The 26,857-nt window shown below is 47.5% G+C and overlaps 1 protein-coding gene across 7 annotated transcripts in view; it reads left to right on the top strand.

Moving 5' to 3' along the window:
- LOC121282158 (BTB/POZ domain-containing protein 10-like) overlaps window positions 1-26,857 on the top strand; it is a 218,055-nt gene that overhangs the window by 160,992 nt on the left and 30,206 nt on the right. For 4 of the 7 annotated variants that reach the window (XM_041195680.1, XM_041195681.1, XM_041195683.1 and 1 more), the window contains exon 2: window positions 26,442-26,632. The exons of the other annotated variants lie outside the window; for them this stretch is intronic. In XM_041195680.1, the coding sequence (XP_041051614.1) occupies window positions 26,442-26,632 (191 nt within the window). The remainder of the gene's footprint in view (window positions 1-26,441; window positions 26,633-26,857) is intronic. 7 annotated transcript variants of the gene reach the window in all.

The raw sequence follows: 26,857 nt of genomic DNA, 5'->3' as shown, positions 1-26,857 counted from the left end.
TGTTTGTGGGCACAGTCTGTAATAATGTGTGTGGACACACAATGTCTGTATTTGAGGTGTGTGTGTGGGCACACTGTCTGTATTTGGGGTGTGTGGGCACACTGTCTGTATTTGGGGTGTGTGGGCACACCGTGTCTGTATTTGACATGTGTGTGGGCACACTGTCTGTACTTGGGGTTTGTGGGCACATTGTCGGTATTTGTGGGCACACTGTGTTTGTATTTGAGGTGTGTGGGCACACTATATTTGAGGTGTGTGGGCACACTGTGTTTGTATTTGAGGTGTGTGGGCACACAGTGTTTGTATTTGGGGTGTGTGGGCACACTGTATTTGGGGTGTGTGGGCACACTCTCTCTATTTGAGGTGTGTGTGGCACACTGTATTTGGGGTGTGTGGCACATTGTATTTGGGGTGTGTGGGCACACTGTGCCAGCATTTGGTGTATGTGGGCACATTGTCTGTATTTGTTGTGTGTTGGCAAATTGTATTTGAGGTGTTTGGGCACACTATGCCTTTATTTGCGGTGTGTGGCATACTGTATTTGTGATATGTGGGCACACTGTTTGTATTTGAGGTGTGTGTGGGCTCACTGTCTGTATTTGGGGTGTGTGGGAAACACTCTGTATTTGAGGTGTGTAGGCACACTCTCTGTTTTTGGGGTGTGTGGGCACACTCTCTGTATTTGCGGTGTATGGGCACACTCTCTGTATTTGGGGTGTGTGGGCACACTGTGTCTGTATTTGGGGTGTGTGGGCACACTGTGCCTGCATTTGGGGTGTGTGGGAACACTGTATTTGAGGTGTGTGGACACACAATATCTGTATTTGAGGTGTGTAGTACACTTTCTGTACTTGAGGTCTGTGGACACACTATGTTTGTATTTGAGGTGTGTGGGCACACTGTGTTTGTATTTGATGTGTGTGGGCACACTGTTTGTATTTGATGTGTGTGGGCACACTGTTTGTATTTGATGTGTGTGGGCACACTGTTTGTATTTGAGGTGTGTGGGCACACTGTGTTTGTATTTGATGTGTGTGGGCACACTGTTTGTATTTGAGGTGTGTGGGCACACTGTGTTTGTATTTGATGTGTGTGGGCACACTGTTTGTATTTGATGTGTGTGGGCACACTGTGTTTGTATTTGATGTTTGTGGGCATACTTTGTATTTAATGTTGTGGACATTATTTAATGTCTGTATTTGAGGTATGTGGGCAAACTGCACTTGAGGTGCTTGGGCAAACTATATTTTAGGTTTGAGGACACACAGTGTCTCTATTTGAGGTGTGTGGACACACAATGTCTGTATTTGAGGTGTGTGATACACTTTCTATATTTGAGGTGTGTGGGCACACTGTGTTTGTAGTTGATATGTGTGGGCACACAGTGTCCGTATTTGAGGTGTGTGTGGGCACACTGTCTGTATTTGGGGTGTGTGGGCACACTCTCTGTATTTGGGGTGTGTGGCATACTGTCTGTATTTGGGGTGTTTGGGCACACTGTCTGTATTTGAGGTGTATGTGGGCTCACTGTCTGTATTTGGGGTGTGTGGGCACACTGTATTTGGGGTGTGTGGGCACACTGTTTTATTTGGGGTCTGTGGGCACACTGTATTTGGGGTGTGTGGCACATTTTTCTTGGGGTGTGTGGGCACATAGTGTCTGTATTTGATGTTTGTGGGCACACTCTGTCTGTAATAATGTGTGTGGACACACAATGTCTGTATTTGAGGTGTGTGTGTGGGCACACTGTCTGTATTTGGGGTGTGTGGGCACACTGTTTGTATTTGGGGTGTGTGGGCAACAGTGTCTGTATTTGGGGTGTGTGGGCACACTGTCTGTATTTGGGGTGTGTGGGCACACTGTTTTATTTGGGGTCTGTGGGCACACTGTATTTGGGGTGTGTGGCACATTTTTCTTGGGGTGTGTGGGCACATGGTGTCTGTATTTGATGTTTGTGGGCACACTCTGTCTGTAATAATGTGTGTGGACACACAATGTCTGTATTTGAGGTGTATGTGTGGGCACACTGTCTGTATTTGGGGTGTGTGGGCACACTGTCTGTATTTGGGGTGGGTGGGCACACAGTGTCTGTATTTGAGGTGTGTGTGGGCACACTGTCTGTACTTGAGGTGTGTGGGCACACTGTCTGTATTGGGGTGTGTGGGCACACTGTCGGTATTTGAGGTGTGTGGACACACTATATTTGAGGTGTGTGGGCACACTGTGTTTGTATTTGAGGTGTGTGGGCACACTATATTTGAGGTGTGTGGGCACACTGTGTTTGTATTTGAGGTGTGTGGGTACACTGTATTTGAGGTCTGTGGGCACACAGTGTTTGTATTTGGGGTGTGTGGGCACACTGTATTTGGGGTGTGTGGGCACACTGTCTGTATTTGGGGTGTGTGGGCAAACTGTCTGTATTTGGGTTTGTGGGCACGCTGTCTGTATTTGGGTTTGTGGGCCCACTATCTGTACTTGAGGTGTGTTGGCAAACTGCCTGTATTTGGGCTGTGTGGGCACGCTGTCTGTATTTGGTGTGTGTGGGCACGCTGTCTGTATTTGGGTTTGTGGGCACACTGTCTGTAATTGAGTTGAGTTGGCAAACTGCACTTGAGGTGCTTATGCAAACTGTATTTTAGGTATGAGGACACACAGTGTCTCTATTTGAGGTGTGTGGACATACAATGTCTGTATTTGAGGTGCGTGGTACACTTTCTGTATTTGAGGTATGTGGGCTCACTGTGTTTGTATTTGATGTGTGTGGACACACAGTGCCTGTATTTGGGGTGTGTGGGCACACTCTGTGTATTTGGGGTGTGTGGGCACACTCTGTGTATTTGGGGTGTGTGGGCACACTCTCTGCATTTGGGGTGTGTGGGCACACTGTCTGTATTTGGGTTTGTGGGCACGCTGTCTGTATTTGAGGTGTGTTGGCAAACTGCACTTCAGGTGCTTGGGCAAGCTGTATTTTAGGTATGAGGACACACAGTGTCTCTATTTGAGGTGTGTGGACATACAATGTCTGTATTTGAGGTGTGTGGTACACTTTCTGTATTTGAGGTATGTGGGCACACTTTGTATTTGATGTGTGTGGACACACAGTGCCTGTTTTTGGGGTGTGTGGGCACACTCTGTGTTTTTGGGGTGTGTGGGCACACTCTGTGTATTTGGGGTGTGTGGGCACACTCTCTGTATTTGGGGTGTGTGGCCACACTGTCTATATTTGAGGTGTTTGGGCACACTGTCTGTATTTGGGTTTGTGGGCACACTGTCTGTATTTGGGGTGTGTGGGCACGCTCTCTGCATTTGGGGTGTGTGGGCACGCTGTCTTTATTTGAGGTGTGTGGGCTCACTGTCTGTTTTTGGGTTTGTGGGCACGCTGTCTGTATTTGGGGTGTGTGGGCACGCTGTCTGTATTTGAGGTGTGTTGGCAAAGTGCCTGTCTTTGGGGTGTGTGGGCACGCTGTCTGTATTTGGGTTTGTGGGCACACTGTCTGTATTTGGGTTTGTGGGCCCGCTATCTGTTTTTGAGGTGTGTTGCAAACTGCCTGTCTTTGGGGTGTGTGGGCACACTGTCTGTATTTGAGGATTTGCAGGCACGCTCTCTGTATTTGGGGTGTGTGGGCACGCTGTCTTTATTTGAGGTGTGCGGGCTCGCTGTCTGTTTTTGGGTTTGTGGGCACGCTGTCTGTATTTGGGGTGTGTGGGCACGCTGTCTGTATTTGGGGTGTGTTGGCAAACTGCCTGTCTTTGGGGTGTGTGGGCACACTGTCTGTATTTGGGTTTGTGGGTACGCTGTCTGTATTTGGGGGGTGTGGGCACGCTGTCTATATTTGGGGTGTGTGGGAACGCTGTTTGTATTTGGGTTGTGTGGGCACACTGTCTGTATTTGGGTTTGTAGGCACGCTGTCTGTATTTGGGTTTGTGAGCACGCTGTATGTTTTTGAGGTGTGTTGGCAAACTGCACTTCAGGTGCTTGGGCAAACTGTATTTTAGGTTTGAGGACACACAGTGTCTCAATTTGAGGTGTGTGGGCACACTCTCTGTATTTGGGGTGTGTGGGCACACTGTCTGTATTTGGGGTGTGTGGGCACACTGTCTGTATTTGGGGTGTGTGGCACACTCTCTGTATTTGAGGTGTGTGTGGGCTCACTGTCTGTATTTGGGGCATGTGGGCACACTCTCTGTATTTCAATTGTGTGGGCACACTGTCTGTATTTGAGTTGTGTGGGCACACTCTCTGTATTTGGGGTGTGTGGGAACACCCTCTGTATTTGGGGTGTGTGCGCACACTGTCTTTATTTGAGGTGTGTGGCACACTCTCTGTATTTGAGGTGTGTGTGTGCTCACTGTCTGTATTTGGTGTATGTGGGCACACTGTCTGTATTTGGTGTATGTGGGCACACTGTCTGTAGTTGGGGTGTGTGGGCACACGGTATTTGGAGTGTGTGACAAATTGTCTGTATCTGGGGCCTGTGGGCACACTGTGCCAGCATTTGGGGTTTGTGTGCACAATGTCTGTATTTGGGGTGTGTGGGCACACTGTCTGTATTTGGTGTGTGTGGGCACACTGTCTGTATTTGAGGTGTGTGTGTGCTCGCTGTCTGTATTTGGGGCATGTGGGCACACTCTGTGTATTTGGGCTGTGTGGGCACACTCTTTGTATTTGGGTTCTGTGGGCATACTCTCTGTATTTGAGGTATGTGTGGACTCACTGTCTGTATTTGGGGTGTGTGGCACACTCTCTGTATTTGAGGTGTGTTTGTGCTCGCTGTCTGTATTTGGGGCGTGTGGGCACACTCTTTGTATTTGGGCTGTGTGGGCACACTCTTTGTATTTGGGTTCTGTGGGCATACTCTCTGTATTTGGGGTGTGCGGCACAGTCTGTATCTGGGGTGTGTGGGCACACTGTCTGTATTTGGGGTGTGTGGCACATTGTCTGTATCTGGGGTGTGTGGGCACACTGTGCCAGCATTTGGGGTATGTGGGCACAATGTCTGTATTTGGGGTGTGTGGGCACACTGTCTGTATTTGGGGTGCGTGGGCACACTGTCTGTATTTGAGGTGCATGTAGGCTCACTGTCTGTATTTGAGGTGTATGTGGGCTCACTGTCTGCATTTGGGGTGTGTGGGCACACTGTCTGTATTTGAGGTGTGTGGGCACACTGTCTGTATTTGGGGTGTGTGGGGCACACTGTCTGTATTTGGGGTGTGTGTGGCACACTGTATTTGTGTTGTGTGGGCACACTGTACCAGCATTTGGTGTATGTGGGCACATTGTCTGTATTTGTTGTGTGTTGGAAAATTGTATTTGAGGTGTTTGGGCACACTATGCCTGTATTTGAGGTGTGTGCCAAACTGTATTTGAGATATGTGGGCACACTGTTTGTATTTGAGGTGTGTGTGGGCTCACTGTCTGTATTTGGTGTGTGTTGGCACACTGTCTTTGGGGTGTGTAGGCACACTCTCTGTTTTTGGGGTGTGTGGGCACACTCTCTGTATTTGCGGTGTGTGGGCACACTCTCTGTATTTGGGGTGTGTGGGCACACTGTGTCTGTATTTGGAGTGTTTGGGCACACTGTGCCTGCATTTTGGTGTGTGTGGGAACACTCTATTTGAGTTGTGTGGACACACAATGTCTGTATTGGAGGAGTGTAGTACACTTTCTGTACTTGAGGTCTGTGGACACACTATGTTTGTATTTGAGGTGTTTGGGCACACTGTGTTTGTATTTGATGTGTGTTGGCACACTGTTTGTATTTGATGTGTGTGGGCACACTGTATTGGTATTTGATGTTTGTGGGCACACTTTGTATTTAATGTTGTGGACACACTGTCTGTATTTGGGGTATGTGGGCAAACTGCACTTGAGGTGCTTGGGCAAACTATATTTTAGGTATGAGGACACACAGTGTCTCTATTTGACGTGTGTGGACACACAATGTCTGTATTTGAGGTGTGTGATACACTTTCTATATTTGAGGTGTGTGGGCACACTGTGTTTGTATTTGATGTTTGTGGGCACACAGTGTCTGTATTTGAGGTGTGTGGGCACACTGTGTTTGTCTTTGATGTGTGTGGGCACATGGTGTCTGTATTTGATGTGTGTGGGCATTCTCTGTAATAATGTGTGTGGACACACACTGTCTGTATTTGGGGTGTGTGGGCACACTGTCTGTATTTGGGGTGTGTGGGCACACAGCGTCTGTATTTGAGGTGTGTCTGGGCACACTGTCTGTACTTGGGGTGTGTGGGCACACTGTCGGTATTTGAGGTGTGTGGGCACACTGTGTTTGTATTTGAGGTGTGTGGGCACACTGTCTGTATTTGAGGTGTGTCGGCACACAGTGTTTGTATTTGGTGTGTGTGGGCACACTGTCTGTATTTGGGGTGTGTGGGTACACTGTCTGTATTCGGGGTGTGTGGGCACACTGTCTGTATTCGGGGTGTGTGGGCACATTGTCGGTATTTGAGGTGTGTGGACACACTATATTTGAGGTGTGTGGGCACACTGTTTGTATTTGAGGTGTGTAGGCACACAGTGTTTGTATTTGGGGTGTGTGGACACACTGTATTTGGGGTGTGTGGGCACACTGTCTGTATTTGGGGTGTGTGGGCGCACTGTCGGTATTTGCGGTGTGTGGACACACTATATTTGAGGTGTGTGGGCACACTGTGTTTGTATTTGAGGTGTGTGGGCACACAGTGTTTGTATTTGGGGTGTGTGGGCACACTGTATTTGAGGTGTGTGGGCACATTGTTTGTATTTGAAGTGTGTGGGCACACTATATTTGAGGTGTGTGGGCACAATGAGTTTGTATTTGAAGTGTGTGGGCAGACTGTGTTTGTATTTGAGGTGTGTGGGCACACTATAGTTGAGGTGTGTGGGCACACTGAGTTTGTATTTGAGGTTTGTGGGCACACAGTGTTTGTATTTGGGGTGCGTGGGCACATTGTCTGTATTTGGGGTGTGTCGGCACACAGTGTTTGTATTTGGTGTGTGTGGGCACACTGTCTGTATTTGGGGTGTGTGGGTACACTGTCTGTATTCGGGGTGTGTGGGCACACTCTCTGTATTCGGGGTGTGTGGGCACATTGTCGGTATTTGAGGTGTGTGGACACACTATATTTGAGGTGTGTGGGCACACTGTTTCTATTTGAGGTGTGTAGGCACACAGTGTTTGTATTTGGGGTGTGTGGACACACTGTATTTGGGGTGTGTGGGCACACTGTCTGTATTTGGGGTGTGTGGGCGCACTGTCGGTATTTGCGGTGTGTGGACACACTATATTTGAGGTGTGTGGGCACACTGTGTTTGTATTTGAGGTGTGTGGGCACACAGTGTTTGTATTTGGGGTGTGTGGGCACACTGTATTTGGGGTGTGTGGGCACACTGTCTGTATTTGGAGTGTGTGGGCACACTGTCGGTATTTGTGGTGTGTGGACACACTATATTTGAGGTGTGTGGGCACACTGTTTGTATTTGAAGTGTGTGGGCACACTATATTTGAGGTGTGTGGGCACAATGAGTTTGTATTTGAAGTGTGTGGGCACACTGTGTTTGTATTTGAGGTGTGTAGGCACACTGTAGTTGAGGTGTGTGGGCACACTGAGTTTGTATTTGAGGTGTGTGGGCACACAGTGTTTGTATTTGGGGTGCATGGGCACATTGTCTGTATTTGGGGTGTGTGGGCACACAGTCTGTATTTGGGGTGTGTGGGCACACTGTCTGTATTTGGAGTGTGTGGGCACACTGTCTGTATTTGGGGTGTGTGGGCACACTGTCTGTATTTGGGTTGTGTGGGCACACTGTCTGTATTTGGTGTGTGTGGCACATTGTCTGTATCTGGGGTGTGTGGGCACACTGTGCCAGCATTTGGGGTATGTGGGCACAATGTCTGTATTTGAGGTGTGTGGGCATACTGTCTGTATTTGCGGTGTGTGTGCACACTCTCGGTATTTGGGGTGTGTGGGCACACTGTCTGTAATTGAGGTGTATGTGGGCTCACTGTCTGTATTTGGGGTGTGTGGGCACACTCTCTGTATTTGTGGTGTGTGGGCACACTCTCTCTATTTGAGGTGTGTGTGGCACACTGTATTTGGGGTGTGTGGCACACTGTATTTGGGGTGTGTGGGCACACTGTGCCAGCATTTGGTTTATGTGGGCACATTGTCTGTATTTGTTGTGTGTTGGCAAAATGTATTTGATGTGTTTGGGCACACTATGCCTTTATTTGAGGTGTGTGGCATACTGTATTTGAGATATGTGGGCACACTGTTTGTATTTGAGGTCTGTGTGGGCTCACTGTCTGTATTTGGTGTGTGTTGGCACACTCTGTATTTGGGGTGTGTAGGCACACTCTGTTTTTGGGGTGTGTGGGCACACTCTCTGTATTTGCGGTGTATGGGCACACTCTCTGTATTTGGGGTGTGTGGGCACACTGTGTCTGTATTTGGGGTGTGTGGGCACACTGTGCCTGCATTTGGGGTGTGTGGGAACACTGTATTTGAGGTGTGTGGACACACAATGTCTGTATTTGAGGTGTGTAATACACTTTCTGTACTTGAGGTCCGTGGACACTCTATGTTTGTATTTGAGGTGTGTGGGCACACTGTGTTTGTATTTGATGTGTGTGGGCACACTGTGTTTGTATTTGATGTTTGTGGGCACACTTTGTATTTAATAATGTGGACACACTGTCTGTATTTGAGGTATGTGGGCAAACTGCACTTGAGGTGCTTGGGCAAACTATATTTTAGGTTTGAGGACACACAGTGTCTCTATTTGAGGTGTGTGGACACACAATGTCGGTATTTGAGGTGTGTGATACACTTTCTATATTTGAGGTGTGTGGGCACACTGTGTTTGTCTTTGATGTGTGTGGGCACACGGTGTCTGTATTGGAGGTGTGTGTGGGCACACTGTCTGTATTTGGGGTGTGTGGGCACACTCTCTGTATTTGGGGTGTGTGGCACACTGTCTGTCTTTGGGGTGTGTGGGCACACTGTCTGTATTTGGGGTGTGTGGGCACACTGTGTCTGTATTTGGGGTGTGTTTGCACACTGTGCCTGCATTTGGGGTGTGTGGGAACACTGTATTTGAGGTGTGTGGACACACAATGTCTGTATTGGAGGAGTGTAGTACACTTTCTGTACTTGAGGTCTGTGGACACACTATGTTTGTATTTGACATGTGTGGGCACACTGTGTTTGTATTTGATGTGTGTGGGCACACTGTTTGTATTTGTTGTGTGTGGGCACACTGTGTTTGTATTTGATGTTTGTGGGCACACGTTGTATTTAATGTTGTGGACACACTGTCTGTATTTGAGGTATGTGGGCAAACTGCACTTGAGGTGCTTGGGCAAACTGTATTTTAGGTATGAGGACACACAGTGTCTCTATTTGAGGTGTGTGGACACACAATGTCTGTATTTGAGGTGTGTGATACACTTTCTATATTTGAGGTGTGTGGGCACACTGTGTTTGTCTTTGATGTGTGTGGGCACACAGTGTCTGTATTTGGGGTGTGTGGGCACACTGTCTATATTTGAGGTGTGTGGACACACAGTGTCTGTATTTGAGGTGTGTGTGGGCACACTGTCTGTACTTGGGGTGTGTGGGCACACTGTCTGTATTCGGGATGTGTGGGCACACTTCGGTATTTGAGGTGTGTGGGCACACTATAGTTGAGGTGTGTGGGCACACTGTGTTTGTATTTGAAGTGTGTGGGCACACTGTGTTTGTATTTGAGGTGTGTGGGCACACTGTGTTTGTATTTGAGGTGTGTGGGCACACTGCCTGTATTTGGGGTGTGTGGGCACACTGTCTGTATTCGGGGTGTGTGGGCACACTGTCTGTATTCGGGATGTGTGGGCACACTGTCGGTATTTGAGGTCTGTGGACACACTATATTTGGGGTGTGTGGGCACACTGTCTGTATTTGGGATGTGTGTCACACTCCCTGTATTTGAGATGTGTGTGGGCTCACTGTCTGTATTTGATGTGTGTGGGCACACTTTCTATATCTGGGGTGTGTGGGCACACTGTCTGTATTTGGGGTGTGTGTCACATTGTCTGTATCTGGGGTGTGTGGGCACACTGTGCCAGCATTTGGGGTATGTGGGCACAATGTCTGTATTTGGGGTGTGTGTGCACACTGTCTGTATTTGGGGTGTGTGGGCACACTCTCTGTCTTTGGGGTGTGTGGGCACACTGTCTGTATTTGGGGTGTGTGGGCACACTGTCTGTATTTGAGGTGTATGTGGGCTCACTGTCTGTATTTGAGATGTATTTGGGCTCACTGTCTGTATTTGTGGTGTGTGGGCACACTGTCTGTATTTGGGGTGTGTGCGCACACTGTCTGTATTTGGGGTGTGTGGGGCACACTGTCTGTATTTGGGGTGTGTGTGGCACACTGTATTTGGGGTTTGTGGCACACTGCATTTGGGGTGTGTGGGCACACTGTGCCAGCATTTGGTGTATGTGGGCACATTGTCTGTATTTGTTGTGTGTTGGCAAATAGTATTTGAGGTGTTTGGGCACACTATGCCTGTATTTGAGGTGTGTGGCATACTGTATTTGAGATATGTGGGCACACTCTCTGTATTTGGGGTGTGTGGGCACACTGTGTCTGTATTTGGGGTGTGTGGGCACACTGTGCCTGCATTTGAGGTGTGTGGACACACAATGTCTGTATTTGAGGTGTGTAATACACTTTCTGTACTTGAGGTCTGTGGACACACTATGTTTGTATTTGAGGTGTGTGGGCACACTGTGTTTGTATTTGATGTGTGTGGGCATACTGTGTTTGTATTTGATGTTTGTGGGCACACTTTGTATTTAATGTTGTGGACACTGTCTGTATTTGAGGTAGGCGGGCAAACTGCACTTGAGGTGCTTGGGCAAACTATATTTTAGGTATGAGGACACACAGTGTCTCTATTTGAGGTGTGTGGACACAAAATGTCTGTATTTGAGGTGTGTGATACACTTTCTATATTTGAGGTGTGTGGGCACACTGTGTTTGTATTTGAGATTTGTGGGCACACAGTGTCTGTATTTGAGTTGTGTGGGCACACTGTGCCTGCATTTGGGGTGTGTGGGAACACTGTATTTGAGGTGTGTGGACACACAATGTCTGTATTGGAGGAGTGTAGTACACTTTCTGTACTTGAGGTCTGTGGACACACTATGTTTGTATTTGAGATGTGTGGGCACACTGTGTTTGTATTTGATGTGTGTGGGCACACTGTTTGTATTTGTTGTGTGTGGGCACACTGTGTTTGTATTTGATGTTTGTGGGCACACGTTGTATTTAATGTTGTGGACACACTGTCTGTATTTGAGGTATGTGGGCAAACTGCACTTGAGGTGCTTGGGCAAACTGTATTTTAGGTATGAGGACACACAGTGTCTCTATTTGAGGTGTGTGGACACACAATGTCTGTATTTGAGGTGTGTGATACACTTTCTATATTTGAGGTGTGTGGGCACACTGTGTTTGTATTTGATGTTTGTGGGCACACAGTGTCTGTATTTGAGGTGTGTGGGCACACTGTGTTTGTCTTTGATGTGTGTGGGCACACAGTGTCTGTATTTGGGGTGTGTGGGCACACTGTATTTGGGGTGTGTGGGCACACTGTCTGTATTTGGGGTGTGTGGGCACACTGTCGGTATTTGCGGTGTGTGGACACACTATATTTGAGGTGTGTGGGCACACTGTTTGTATTTGAAGTGTGTGGGCACACTATATTTGAGGTGTGTGGGCACAATGAGTTTGTATTTGAAGTGTGTGGGCAGACTGTGTTTGTATTTGAGGTGTGTGGGCACACTATAGTTGAGGTGTGTGGGCACACTGAGTTTGTATTTGAGGTGTGTGGGCACACAGTGTTTGTATTTGGGGTGCGTGGGCACATTGTCTGTATTTGGGGTGTTTGGGCACACTATGTTTGTATTTGAGGTGTGTGGGCAAACTATTTGTATTTGAAGTGTGTGGGCACACTGTGTTTGTATTTGATGTTTGTGGGCACACTCTGTAATAATTTGTGTGGACACACAATGTCTGTATTTGAGGTGTGTGTGGGCACACTGTATTTGGGGTGTGTGGGCACACTGTCTGTACTTGGGATGTGTGGGCACACTGTCTGTATTTGGGGTGTGTGGGCACACTGTCTATATTTGAGGTGTGTGGACACACAGTGTCTGTATTTGAGGTATGTGGGCAAACTGCACTTGAGGTGCTTGGGCAAACTATATTTTAGGTTTGAGGACACACAGTGTCTCTATTTGAGGTGTGTGGACACACAATGTCGGTATTTGAGGTGTGTGATACACTTTCTATATTTGAGGTGTGTGGGCACACTGTGTTTGTCTTTGATGTGTGTGGGCACACGGTGTCTGTATTGGAGGTGTGTGTGGGCACACTGTCTGTATTTGGGGTGTGTGGGCACACTCTCTGTATTTGGGGTGTGTGGCACACTGTCTGTCTTTGGGGTGTGTGGGCACACTGTCTGTATTTGGGGTGTGTGGGCACACTGTGTCTGTATTTGGGGTGTGTTTGCACACTGTGCCTGCATTTGGGGTGTGTGGGAACACTGTATTTGAGGTGTGTGGACACACAATGTCTGTATTGGAGGAGTGTAGTACACTTTCTGTACTTGAGGTCTGTGGACACACTATGTTTGTATTTGACATGTGTGGGCACACTGTGTTTGTATTTGATGTGTGTGGGCACACTGTTTGTATTTGTTGTGTGTGGGCACACTGTGTTTGTATTTGATGTTTGTGGGCACACGTTGTATTTAATGTTGTGGACACACTGTCTGTATTTGAGGTATGTGGGCAAACTGCACTTGAGGTGCTTGGGCAAACTGTATTTTAGGTATGAGGACACACAGTGTCTCTATTTGAGGTGTGTGGACACACAATGTCTGTATTTGAGGTGTGTGATACACTTTCTATATTTGAGGTGTGTGGGCACACTGTGTTTGTCTTTGATGTGTGTGGGCACACAGTGTCTGTATTTGGGGTGTGTGGGCACACTGTCTATATTTGAGGTGTGTGGACACACAGTGTCTGTATTTGAGGTGTGTGTGGGCACACTGTCTGTACTTGGGGTGTGTGGGCACACTGTCTGTATTCGGGATGTGTGGGCACACTTCGGTATTTGAGGTGTGTGGGCACACTATAGTTGAGGTGTGTGGGCACACTGTGTTTGTATTTGAAGTGTGTGGGCACACTGTGTTTGTATTTGAGGTGTGTGGGCACACTGTGTTTGTATTTGAGGTGTGTGGGCACACTGCCTGTATTTGGGGTGTGTGGGCACACTGTCTGTATTCGGGGTGTGTGGGCACACTGTCTGTATTCGGGATGTGTGGGCACACTGTCGGTATTTGAGGTCTGTGGACACACTATATTTGGGGTGTGTGGGCACACTGTCTGTATTTGGGATGTGTGTCACACTCCCTGTATTTGAGATGTGTGTGGGCTCACTGTCTGTATTTGATGTGTGTGGGCACACTTTCTATATCTGGGGTGTGTGGGCACACTGTCTGTATTTGGGGTGTGTGTCACATTGTCTGTATCTGGGGTGTGTGGGCACACTGTGCCAGCATTTGGGGTATGTGGGCACAATGTCTGTATTTGGGGTGTGTGTGCACACTGTCTGTATTTGGGGTGTGTGGGCACACTCTCTGTCTTTGGGGTGTGTGGGCACACTGTCTGTATTTGGGGTGTGTGGGCACACTGTCTGTATTTGAGGTGTATGTGGGCTCACTGTCTGTATTTGAGATGTATTTGGGCTCACTGTCTGTATTTGTGGTGTGTGGGCACACTGTCTGTATTTGGGGTGTGTGCGCACACTGTCTGTATTTGGGGTGTGTGGGGCACACTGTCTGTATTTGGGGTGTGTGTGGCACACTGTATTTGGGGTTTGTGGCACACTGCATTTGGGGTGTGTGGGCACACTGTGCCAGCATTTGGTGTATGTGGGCACAATGTCTGTATTTGTTGTGTGTTGGCAAATAGTATTTGAGGTGTTTGGGCACACTATGCCTGTATTTGAGGTGTGTGGCATACTGTATTTGAGATATGTGGGCACACTCTCTGTATTTGGGGTGTGTGGGCACACTGTGTCTGTATTTGGGGTGTGTGGGCACACTGTGCCTGCATTTGGGGTGTGTGGGAACACTGTATTTGAGGTGTGTGGACACACAATGTCTGTATTTGAGGTGTGTAATACACTTTCTGTACTTGAGGTCTGTGGACACACTATGTTTGTATTTGAGGTGTGTGGGCACACTGTGTTTGTATTTGATGTGTGTGGGCATACTGTGTTTGTATTTGATGTTTGTGGGCACACTTTGTATTTAATGTTGTGGACACTGTCTGTATTTGAGGTAGGCGGGCAAACTGCACTTGAGGTGCTTGGGCAAACTATATTTTAGGTATGAGGACACACAGTGTCTCTATTTGAGGTGTGTGGACACAAAATGTCTGTATTTGAGGTGTGTGATACACTTTCTATATTTGAGGTGTGTGGGCACACTGTGTTTGTATTTGAGATTTGTGGGCACACAGTGTCTGTATTTGAGTTGTGTGGGCACACTGTGCCTGCATTTGGGGTGTGTGGGAACACTGTATTTGAGGTGTGTGGACACACAATGTCTGTATTGGAGGAGTGTAGTACACTTTCTGTACTTGAGGTCTGTGGACACACTATGTTTGTATTTGAGATGTGTGGGCACACTGTGTTTGTATTTGATGTGTGTGGGCACACTGTTTGTATTTGTTGTGTGTGGGCACACTGTGTTTGTATTTGATGTTTGTGGGCACACGTTGTATTTAATGTTGTGGACACACTGTCTGTATTTGAGGTATGTGGGCAAACTGCACTTGAGGTGCTTGGGCAAACTGTATTTTAGGTATGAGGACACACAGTGTCTCTATTTGAGGTGTGTGGACACACAATGTCTGTATTTGAGGTGTGTGATACACTTTCTATATTTGAGGTGTGTGGGCACACTGTGTTTGTATTTGATGTTTGTGGGCACACAGTGTCTGTATTTGAGGTGTGTGGGCACACTGTGTTTGTCTTTGATGTGTGTGGGCACACAGTGTCTGTATTTGGGGTGTGTGGGCACACTGTATTTGGGGTGTGTGGGCACACTGTCTGTATTTGGGGTGTGTGGGCACACTGTCGGTATTTGCGGTGTGTGGACACACTATATTTGAGGTGTGTGGGCACACTGTTTGTATTTGAAGTGTGTGGGCACACTATATTTGAGGTGTGTGGGCACAATGAGTTTGTATTTGAAGTGTGTGGGCAGACTGTGTTTGTATTTGAGGTGTGTGGGCACACTATAGTTGAGGTGTGTGGGCACACTGAGTTTGTATTTGAGGTGTGTGGGCACACAGTGTTTGTATTTGGGGTGCGTGGGCACATTGTCTGTATTTGGGGTGTTTGGGCACACTATGTTTGTATTTGAGGTGTGTGGGCAAACTATTTGTATTTGAAGTGTGTGGGCACACTGTGTTTGTATTTGATGTTTGTGGGCACACTCTGTAATAATTTGTGTGGACACACAATGTCTGTATTTGAGGTGTGTGTGGGCACACTGTATTTGGGGTGTGTGGGCACACTGTCTGTACTTGGGATGTGTGGGCACACTGTCTGTATTTGGGGTGTGTGGGCACACTGTCTATATTTGAGGTGTGTGGACACACAGTGTCTGTATTTGAGGTGTGTGTGGGCACACTGACTGTATTTGAGGTGTGTGTGCACACTGTCTGTATTTGTGGTGTGTGGGCACACAGTGTTTGTATTTGGGGTGTTTGGCACACTGTCTGTATTTGGGGTGTGTGGCACACTGTCTTTATTTGGGTTTGTGGGCACGCTGTCTGTATTTAGGTTTGTGGGCACGCTGTCTGTATTTGGATTTGTGCGGATGCTATCTGTATTTGAGGTGTGTTGGCAAACTGCCTGTATTTGGGGTGTGTGGGCACACTGTCTGTATTTGAGGTTTTCCAGGCACGCTTTCTGTATTTTAGGTGTGAGGACACACAGTGTCTCTATTTGAGGTGTGTGGACACACAATGTCTTTATTTGAGGTGTGTGGTACACTTTCTGTATTTGAGGTATGTGGGCACACTGTGTTTGTATTTGGTGTGTGTGGGCACACTGTCTGTATTTGGGGTGTGTGGGCACACTGTCTGTATTTGGGATGTGTGGGCACACTGTCTGTATTTGAGGTTTTGCAGGCACGCTCTCTGTATTTGGGGTATGTGGGCACGCTGTCTGTATTTGGGTTTGTGGGCACGCTGTCTGTATTTGATGTGTGTGGGCACACTGTGTTTGTCTTTGATGTGTGTGGGCACATGGTGCCTGTATTTGATGTGCGTGGGCACACTCTGTCTGTAATAATGTGCGTGGACACACAATGTCTGTATTTGAGGTGTCTGTGGGCACACTGTCTGTACTTGGGGTGTGTGGGCACACTGTATGTGGGCTGTGTGGGCACACTGTCTGTATTTGGGGTGTGTGGACCCACAGTGTCTGTATTTGAGGTGTGTGTGGGCACACTGTCTGTATTTGAGGTGTGTGGGCACACTGTCTGTATTTAAGGTGTGTGGGCACACAGTGTTTGTAGTTGGGGTGTGTTGGCAAAATGCCTGTATTTGGGGTGTGTGGGCACACTGTCTGTATTTGGGTTTGTGGGCACGCTGTGTATATTTGGGTTTGTGGGCACGCTATCTGTATTTGAGGTGTGTTGGCTAACTGCCTGTATTTGGGGTGTGTGGGCACACTGTCTGTATTTGATGTTTTGCAGGCACGCTCTCTGTATTTCTGGTGTGTGGGCACGCTCTCTGTATTTGGGTTTTTGGACACGCTGTCTGTATTTGAGGTGTGTTGGCAAACTGCACTTCAGGTGCTTGGGCAAACTAAATTTTAGGTATGAGGCCACACAGTGTCTCTATTTGAGGTTTGTGGACACACAATGTCTGTATTTGAGGTGTGTGGTACACTTTCTGTATTTGAGGTACGTGGACACACTGTGTTTGTATTTGATGTGTGTGGACACACAGTGCCTGTATTTGGGGTGTGTGGGCCCACTGTGCCTGCATTTGGGGTATGTGGGCACACTGTCTGTATTCGAGGTGCGTGGGCACACTTTTATTGAGGTATGTGGCACACTGCACTTGAGAGGCTTGGGCAAACTGTATTTTAGGTGTGAGGTACACTTTCTGTATTTGTGTTATGTGGGCACACTGTGTTTGTATTTGGGGTTTGTGGGCACATTGTCTGTATTTGGGGTGTGTGGGCACACTGTCTGTATTTGGGATGTGTGGGCACACTGTCTGTATTTGAGGTTTTGCAGGCACGATCTCTGTATTTGGGGTATGTGGGCACGCTGTCTGTATTTGGGTTTGTGGGCACGCAGTCCGTATTTGATGCGTGTGGGCACACTGTGTCTGTATTTGAGGTGTGTGGGCACACTGTGTTTGTATTTGATGTTTGTGGACACACAGTGTCTGTATTTGAGGTGTGTGGGCACACGGTGTTTGTATGTGACGTGTGTGGGCATAGTGTTTGTATTTAAGGTGTGTGGGCACACAGTGTCTGTACTTGAGGTGTGTGGGCACACTGTCAGTACTTGAGGTGTGTGGGCATACACTGTCTGTATTTGAGGTGTGTGGGCACACACTGTATTTGAGGTGTGTGGGCACACACTGTCTGTATTTGAGATGTGTGGGCTCACACTGTCTGTATTTGATGTGTGTGGGCACACTGTCTGTATTTGGGGTGTGTGGGCACACCGTGCCTGTATTTGAGGTGTGTGGGCTCACTGTCTGTACTTGGGGTGTGTGGGCACACTGTGCCTGTGTTTGAGGTGTGTGGGCACACTATCTGTATTTGGGGTGTGTGGGCACATTGTTATTGAGCTATGCGGGCAAACTGCACTTGAGGTTCGTGGGCAAATTGTATATGAGGTGTGTGGGCACACTGTCCGTATTTGATGTGTGTGGACACATTGTGTCTGTATTTGATGTGTGTAGACACACTGTGTCTGTAATTGAGTTATGTGGGCAAACTGCAGTTGAGGTGTAACAAAAACAAAAATAACTGGAAAAATTCAGCAGGTCTGACAGCATCTGCGGAGAGGAATACAGTTAACGTTTCGAGTCCATATGACTCTTCATCAGAACTAAGGAAATATAGAAATGTGGTGAAATATAAGTTGTTTAAGGGGGGTTTGGACAGGTAGAGCTGGATAGAGGGCCAGTGATAGGTGGAGGCAAAGAAGAGATTGCCAAAGATGTCATAGACAAAAGGACAAAGAGGTGTTGACGGTGCTGATATTAGCTAAGGAATGTGCTAATAGTGACATTAAGGGTAGAAAGCAGGACGAGCAAGTGACAGATAGCCCTAGTGGGGGTGGGGTGGGGGGAGGGATCGAAATAGGCTAAAAGGTGAAGATAAAACAATAGATTGAAATAAATTTTCTATGACACCTTTGGCAATCTCTTCTTTGCTTCCACCTATCACTGGCCCTCTATCCAGCTCTAACAGAATTACCTGGAAAAACTCAGCAGATCTGGCAGCATTGGCGGAGAAGAAAAGAGTTGACGTTTCGAGTCCTCGCGTCAAGTCTTTTCTTCTCCGCCGATGCTGCCAGACCTGCTGAGCTTTTCCAGGTAATTCTGTTTTTGTTTTGGATTTCCAGCATCCGCAGTTTTTTGTTTTTATCTCTATCTGTCCCACCCACCTCTACCAGCTTATAGTTCACCTCATTTCTCTATTTCCTTAGTTCTGTTGAAGAGTCATACGGGCTCAAAATGTCAACTGTATTCCTCTCCGCAGATGCTGTCAGACCTGCTGAGTTTTTCCAGCATTTTGTTTTTGTTTCAGATTTCCAGCATCCACCGTATTTTGCTTTTATCTTAGTGTTTAATTCACTGCCACTTCTCTTTCAGGAATGCCTACCTTGAAGAAGTACTGCTCTTCTCTCCGACAGGATTTCTGTTTGTCTCTTTTGCCCTGTTCACCTTCTTTGCTTTCCATTTCCCTCCTGGTGTTTGACAAGGTGTTTACTAAAACTCACTTTCACAGCCATATTTCCTTCCTCAGTGACTGTCTCTGTCTCCGACTTAGCCCACTTGGATTCCAACTGAAGTTCCATCCCTCATGTTTCGAACCCACCCAGGATTATAGGTATCGCCGGGACATACAACACTCCTCGGATTGCTGTTCTCGTCGCATTCTGAGATCCACACTCAGTGCCATACGCCACTATATGAACACACTTGACCTCCCTCCAGCAGCACCGCTGCACCCTATTTCTAAGCTGTCCTTGCCCCCAGTTTCATTTTATTCTTTGTCTCATCCGACGACTTAACAAGAAACTTTGTCTCTGTCTTTCAGGTGCAAAGGAACGCAAGCTCCAATAACTCATCGACACCAACGCCCATCCAGGACCCTCCACCCCTGCCTGTCCCTCTGTCCCCACCCTTTCTTCCAGTCCCAACCCCAGCCGTGTGTTCACTATACCCCCTGACCTTCCCCTCTCTGATGCTGAATGTTCAGTGCTCAGCAAAGGACTTAGTTTCATCTAGTTTCATTCCCTTCCTCCCTCACCTCAATGAATCTTGGGCTCTGCATGATGCTGAACTCTTCTTCCGCCACCTTCGTCTCTGTGCTCACTTCTTTGGGCAGGAGTCCTCTCCCTGTTCAACGGATCCTTTTACCACCTCCAATATTCTCCCTCCACCTGGACCCCTCCCTTTGGATTCTTACCTTCTCTTGATCTTTTCATTGAGAACTGTCGGCATGACATTAGTCGTCTCCTCTCATCCATTCTAACCTGTCTCTTTCTGAACTTGCCACATTCCATTCTCTCAGGTCCAACCCTGACTTTGTCATCAAACCCGCTGACAAGGGTGGTGCTGTTGTTGTCTGGCGCACTGACCTCTACCTCACAGAGGCTGAGCATCAACTCGCAGACACTTCCTCCTACCTCTCCCTGGACCATGACCCCACCACTGAACATCAAGCCATTGTTTCCAGGACTGTCACTGACCTCATCTCCTCTGGAGATCTTCCAACCTCATATTCTCCCAACCTTGGACGGCCCACTTCTACCTCCTACCCAAAATCCACAAACAGGACTGTCTCAGCAGATCGATGGTGTCAGCCTGTTCCTGCCCCACAGAACTCATTTCTTGCTAACTTGACTCCATTCTCTCTCCCCTTGTCCAGTCTCTTCCCACTACATCTGCGATTCCTCTCAGGCCTTGCATCATATCAACAAGTTCCCTGGCCCCCACCACCTCCTCTTCACCATGGACATCCAATCCCTCTACACCTCCATCCCCCACTGGGATGGTCTGAAGGCTCTCTGCTTCTTCCTCAAACAGAGGCCTGAACAATCCCCATCCACCACTACTCTCCTCCGTCTGGCTGAACTTGTTCTCACACTGAACAATTTTTCCTTAAACTCATCTCACTTCCTCCAAATAAAAGGTGTGGCTATGGGTACCCGCATGGGTCCCAGTTATTCCTGTCTCTTTATGGGGTATGTGGAACATTCTTTGTTCCAGTCCTACTCAGGCCCCATCCCACAACTCTTTCTTGATTACTTCGGTGCTGCTTCATGCTCTCGTCTGGACCTGGAAAAATTTATTAATTTTGCTTCCAATTTCCACCCCTCCAACATTTTCACATGGTCCATCTCTGACACTTCCCTTCCCTTCCTTGACCTCTCTGTCTCAATTTCTGGTGATAGACTGTCCACCAATACTCATTACAAGCCTAGTGGCTCCCACAGCTACCTCGACTACAGCTCCTCACACCCCGCTTCCTGTAAGGACTCCGTCCCATTCTCTCAGTTCCTTCGCCTCCGTCGCATCTGTTCTGACGATGCCACTTTCCAAAACAGTTCGTCTGACATGTCCTCCTTATTCCTTAACTGAGGTTTTTCACCCACGGTGATTGACAGGGCCCTCAACCGTGTCCGGCCCATCTCCCGCGCATCCACCCTCACACCTTCCTCTCCCTCCCCTGATAAGTGGGGTCCCCCTTGTCCTCACTTATCACCCCACCAGCCTCTGTGTTCAAAGGATCATCCTCCACCATTTCCGTCAACTCCAGCATGATGCCACCACCAAACACATCTTCCCTTCACCCCCCTGGTGGATTTCCATACGGATCGTTCCCTCCAGGGCACCCTGGTCCACTCCTCCACCACTCCCCACACCTCATCCCCCTCCCACGGCATCTTCCCATGCAACCACAGAAGGTGCAGCACCTGCCCCTTTACTTCTCCCCTCCTCACCGCCCAAAGGCCCAAACGCTCCTTTCAGGTGAAGCAGCACTTCACTTGCACTTCCCTCAATTTAGTCTACTGCATTCAATGCTCCCAATGCGGTCTCCTCTACATTGGAGAGACCAAACGCAGACTGGGTGACCGCTTTGCGGAACACTGTCTGCAAGCATGACCCAGACCTCCCTGTCACTTGCCATTTCAACACTCCACCCTGCTCTCATCCCCACATGTCCGTCCTTGGCCTGCTGCAATATTCCAGTGAAGCTCAACGCAAACTGGAGGAACAGCACCTCATCTTCCGACTAGGCACTTTACAGCCTTCTGGACTTAACATTGAGTTCAACAACTTCAGATCATGAACTCTCTCCTCCATCCTCACCCCCTTTCCGATCCCCCTTTTTCCAATAATTTATAATTTTTTAAAAATATATTTTTCTTTTCCCTCCTATTTTTAAATTCATTTCAATCTATTTTATCTCCACCTTTTAGCCCATTTCAATCCCTTCCCCCCACCCCAACCCCACTAGGGCTATCTGTCACTTGCTCATCCTGCTTTCTACCCTCAATGTCACCATTAGCTCATTTCTTAGCTAATATCACCGTCTACACCCTTTTGACCTTTTGTCTATGACATCTTTGGCAATCTCTTCTTTGCCTCCACCTATCACTGGCCCTCTATCCAGCTCTACCTGTCCCACCCCCCTTCAACCAGCTTATATTTCAGCTCTTTTCTCTATTTCCATAGTTCTAATGAAGAGTCATATGGACTCGAAATGTCAACTGTATTCCTCTCTGCAGATGCTGTCAGACCTGCAGAGTTTTTCCAGCTATTTTTGTTTTTGTTTCAGATTTCCAGCATCTGCAGTGTTTTGCTTTTATCTTTGTATTTGAGGTGTGTGGGCACACACTCTGTATTTGAGGTATGTGGGCATACACTGTCTGTACTTAAGGTGTGTGGGCACACACTGTCTGTACTTGAGGTGTGTGGGCACACACTGTCTGTACTTGAGGTGTGTGGGCACACACTGTCTGTACTTGAGGTGTGTGGGCACACACTGTCTGTACTTGAGGTGTGTGGGCATACACTGTCTTTATTTGAGGTGTGTGGGCACACACTGTCTGTATTTGAGGTGTGTGGCCACACACTGTCAGTATCTGAGGTGTGTGGGCACACACTGTCTGTATTTGAGGTGTGTGGGCACACACTGTCTGTATTTGAGGTGTGTGGGCACACACTGTCTGTATTTGAGGTGTGTGGGCACACTGTATTTGAGATGTGCGGGCAAACTGTCCTTCAGATGTGTGGGCACACTGTCTGTATTTGAGGTGTTTGGGCACACTGTTCCTATATTTGAGGTGTGTGGGCAAGCTGTATTTGAGATCTTTGGGCATGCTGTGTTTGTATTTAAGGATTAGGAATAGGGTTACAGACACACTGTCTATACTTGAGGCATGTGGGCAAACTGAATTTGAAGTATGTCTGCACACTGTCTGTATTTGAGGTGTGCGGGCAAACTGAATTTGAGAAGTTTGAGCACACTGAGTGTTGTTGAGGTGCTTGGGCATGCTGCATCTGTATTTGAGGTCTGTGGGCACGCTGTGTTTGAATTTAAAGTTTATGGGTTCGGGTTAGTGTTACAGACACACCGTCTATACTTGAGGTGTGTGGGCAAACTGAATTTGAGGTGTTTGGGCCCACTGTGTCAGCATTCGAGATGTGTGGGCAAACTATATTTGAGGTATGTGGGCACACTGTCTGTATTTGACATGTGTGGGCACACCGTGTCTGTATTTGAGGTATGTGAGCACACTGTGTCATATTTGAGGTGTTTGGGCACACTTGTCTGTATTTGAGGTGTTTGGGCATACTTTTTGTACTTGAGGTTTATAGATTATGATTAGTTACAGGTGCAGTGTGTCTGTATTTGAGGTGTGTTGGAAAACTGTACTTCAGGTGTGTTGGAAAACTATGTCTGTATTTGAGATTTGTGGGCATGCTGGGTCTATGTGTGAAGTGTGTGGGCACACTGTTTCTATTTGAGGTGTGTGGGCAAACTGAATTTGAGGTGTTTAGGCACACTGATCTGTATTTGAGGTATGTGGGCACACTCTGCCTGTATTTGAGATGTTTGGGTACACTGCTTGTATTTGAGGTGTTTGGGAACACTGTGTCTGCACTTGAGGTTTGTGGGCACACCATGTCTGTAGTTGAGTTGTGTTGGCAAACTGTATTTCAGGTATTTGGGCATACTGTCTGTATTTGAGGTGTCTGGGCAAACTATATTCGAGGTGTGTGGTTACACTGTATTTGAGCTGTGTGGGAAAACTGTATTTCAAGTGTTTGGGCACACTATTCCTGTAAATGAGCTGTGTGGGCAAACTATATTTAAAGTGTGTGATCACACTGTCTGCATTTGAGGTGCGTGGGCAAACTGTGTCTGTATTTGAGGTGTCTGGGCAAACTATATTTGAGCTGTGTGGGAAAACTGTATTTTAGGTGTGAGGGCACACTGTCAACATTTGAGGTGTGTGAGCACACTGTATTTGAGGTGTGTGGGCACACTGTGTCTGTATTTGAGGTGTGTGAGCACACTGTGATTGTATTTGAGGTGTGTGAGCACACTGTGTCTATATTTGAGGTGTGTGAGCACACTGTGTCTGTATTTGAGGTGTGTGAGCACACTGTGTCTGTATTTGAGGTGTGAGGGCACACTGTGTCTGTATCTGAGGTGTCTGAACAAACCATATTTGCGGTGTGTGGGCACACTGTCTGCATTTGAGGTGTGTAGGCAAACTATATTTGAGGTGTGTGGGCACACTGTACTTGAGGTGTGTGGGCACACTGTCTGTACTTGAGGTGTGTGGGCATACTGTCTCTATTTGAGGTGTGTGGGCACACTGTCTCTATTTGAGGTGTGTGGGCATATTGTGCCTGTATTTAAGGTGAGCAAACTATAGTTGAGGTTGTGGGAACACTGTATTTGAGGTATGTGGGTACACTGCAACTGTACCTGAGGTGTATGGGCATACTGTGTCTGTATTTGAGGTGTTTGGGCACACTGTTTCTCTATTTGAGGGTTGTGGGCACACTGCATTTGATTTGTGTGGGCACACTGTGCCTGTATTTGAGGTGTTTGGGCATACTGTTTCTCTATTTGAGGGTTGTAGGCACACTGCATTTGATGTGTGTGGGCGCACTGTGCCTATATTTGAGGCATGTGAGCAAACTATATTTGAGGTGTGTGGGTACATTGTGTGTATCTGAACTGTGCGAACACACTGTATTTGAGGTGTGTGGGCACACCGCCTATATGTCACCTATGTGGGCACACTGCCTGTATTTGACCTGTGTGGGTACACTGTGTGTATTTGAGGCATGTGGGCATACTGTATTTGATTTGTGCGGGCAGACAGTGTCTGTATTTGAGGTGTGTGGACAAACTATATTTGAGATGTGAGGGCACACTGTATTTGAGGTATGTGGGAACACTGTCTGTATTTGAGGTATGTTGGCACACTGTCTTTATTTGAGGTGTCTGAGTACACTGTATTTGTGGTGTTTGGCCACACTGTGTCTATATTTGTGGTGTTTGGGCACACTGACTGTATTTGAGGTATGTGGGCACACAGTGTCCATATTTGAGGTGTGAGGGCACACTGTGTCTGTACCTGAAGTGTTTGGGTGCACCACATCTGTATTTGAGCTGTGTTGGCCAACTGTCTTTCAGGTGTGTGGGCACATTGCCTCTATTTAAGCTGTGTGGGCACACTGTATTTGAGGTGTGTGGGCACACTATGTATTTGAGGTGTTTGGGCATACTGTGTCTACATTTGAGGTGTGTGAGCATGCTGTTTTTTTATTTGAGGTTTATGGATTATGATTAGGGTTACAGGCACTGTCTGTTTTTGATGTGTGTTGGAAAATTGTACGTCAGCTGTGTGGGCACACAAAGTCTGTACTTGAAGTGTGTGGGCACGCTGTGTTTGTATTTGAGGGGTGTGGGCAAACTATATTTGAGGTGTGTGAGCACACTGTCTGCATTTGGGTTGTGTGTGCATGCTATATTTGAGCTGTGTGGGCACACTATTTGAGCTGTGTGGGCACGCTGTCAGTATTTGAGATGTGTGGGCACACCGTGTCTGTATTTGAGATGTGTGGGCAGACCGTGTCTGTATTTGAGATGTGTGGGCACACCGTGTCTGTATTTGAGATGTGTGGGCAGACCGTGTCTGTATTTGAGCTGTGTGGGCACACCGTGTCTGTATTTGAGATGTGTGGGCAGACCGTGTCTGTATTTGAGATGTGTGGGCACACCGTGTCTGTATTTGAGATGTGTGGGCAGACCGTGTCTGTATTTGAGATGTGTGGGCACATTGTCTGTATTTGGGATGTATGGGTACACTGATCTGTATTTGAGGTGTGTGGGCACACTGACCTGTATTTGAGGTGTTTGGAAACCTGTCGGTATTTGAGGTGTGTGGCCACACTTATCTGCATTTGAGGTGTTTGGCACAGTGTGTCTGTATTTGAGGTGTGTGAGCACACTGTGTTTGTATTTGGGGTGTTTGGGTACACTACCTGTATTTGAGTTGTGTGGGCACGCATGTAGAACAGGAGCTGTGTGATATTGTTTGAGCTGCACGTCTGATAGCTACTAATTGGACTGCCCCAGATAGCAGGAAGGAATCAAAAGGTAGTCCTGTATAATGTTCAGTGTAAAATAGTGTTGTCACCTTGCCAACTGTATTTTGAATGGCTTTTAACTCAGTGCATCTTACATTCTGTATTGGGCTCTTAAATATCACTTACAGTTGCTGTCATCATCAGTGCCAAGCCTGGGCCAAAACCTTCCTTTTTAAAGTATCAGTAGGTCATTGGTGCTAACAGACCCATCAGAGGACCAGTAGGAAGGAGACACCACTCTCTGTCAGCCAATAGGAAGGTGGTGTCATGGCCTAATAAATGTGGGAAGTTCCCTCCTCTACACTGTGCTATCAATGCTCATGCTTCTACTGGCAACTCACTGATGGATTTGGACTTTTACTGATTTCATCCGGAAGGTCAATGCTGCCAGGTCCATCCTGTCGATAATCCTGACTTCTCTCTCCCTCCCGCAGGTCCTTGCCACGCTTACTGAGGCAGCCAATTGTAGGAAGTCCCAGGATGAGTCTTCACGGGAATGTTGCAATGATTGACCGGAGTCTGCATCCTTCAGAGCAGATTGGCAAAGGTCCTCACCATCGAGAAGGGAGTAGCCTCCCACCATGTCTCCGCAGCATGGTGAACCCCATCAGGCAGCGGAGTCTGGGTGGGTAGCTCAACAACACCTTCATCTGATTTACAGGAAAAAGGATGGCTTGTTTTCTATCATGCCTTCAGTATGTCCAAAGTGCTTTACAGCCATTGAAGTGCTGTTTGAAGTGTTGTCACTATTGTAATGTAAGATTCATGGCAGCCAATTTTCCCCCAGCAATCTCCCACAAATGGCAATGTGACAAGGACCAAATTATCTGTTTTTGTGATGCTGATTGAG

This window comes from Carcharodon carcharias, chromosome 9, assembly GCF_017639515.1.
Source record: "Carcharodon carcharias isolate sCarCar2 chromosome 9, sCarCar2.pri, whole genome shotgun sequence".
Lineage (NCBI taxonomy): Eukaryota > Metazoa > Chordata > Chondrichthyes > Lamniformes > Lamnidae > Carcharodon > Carcharodon carcharias.
Note: the sequence above shows the minus strand (reverse complement) of the source record. Positions and strands in the feature narration are given on the sequence as shown.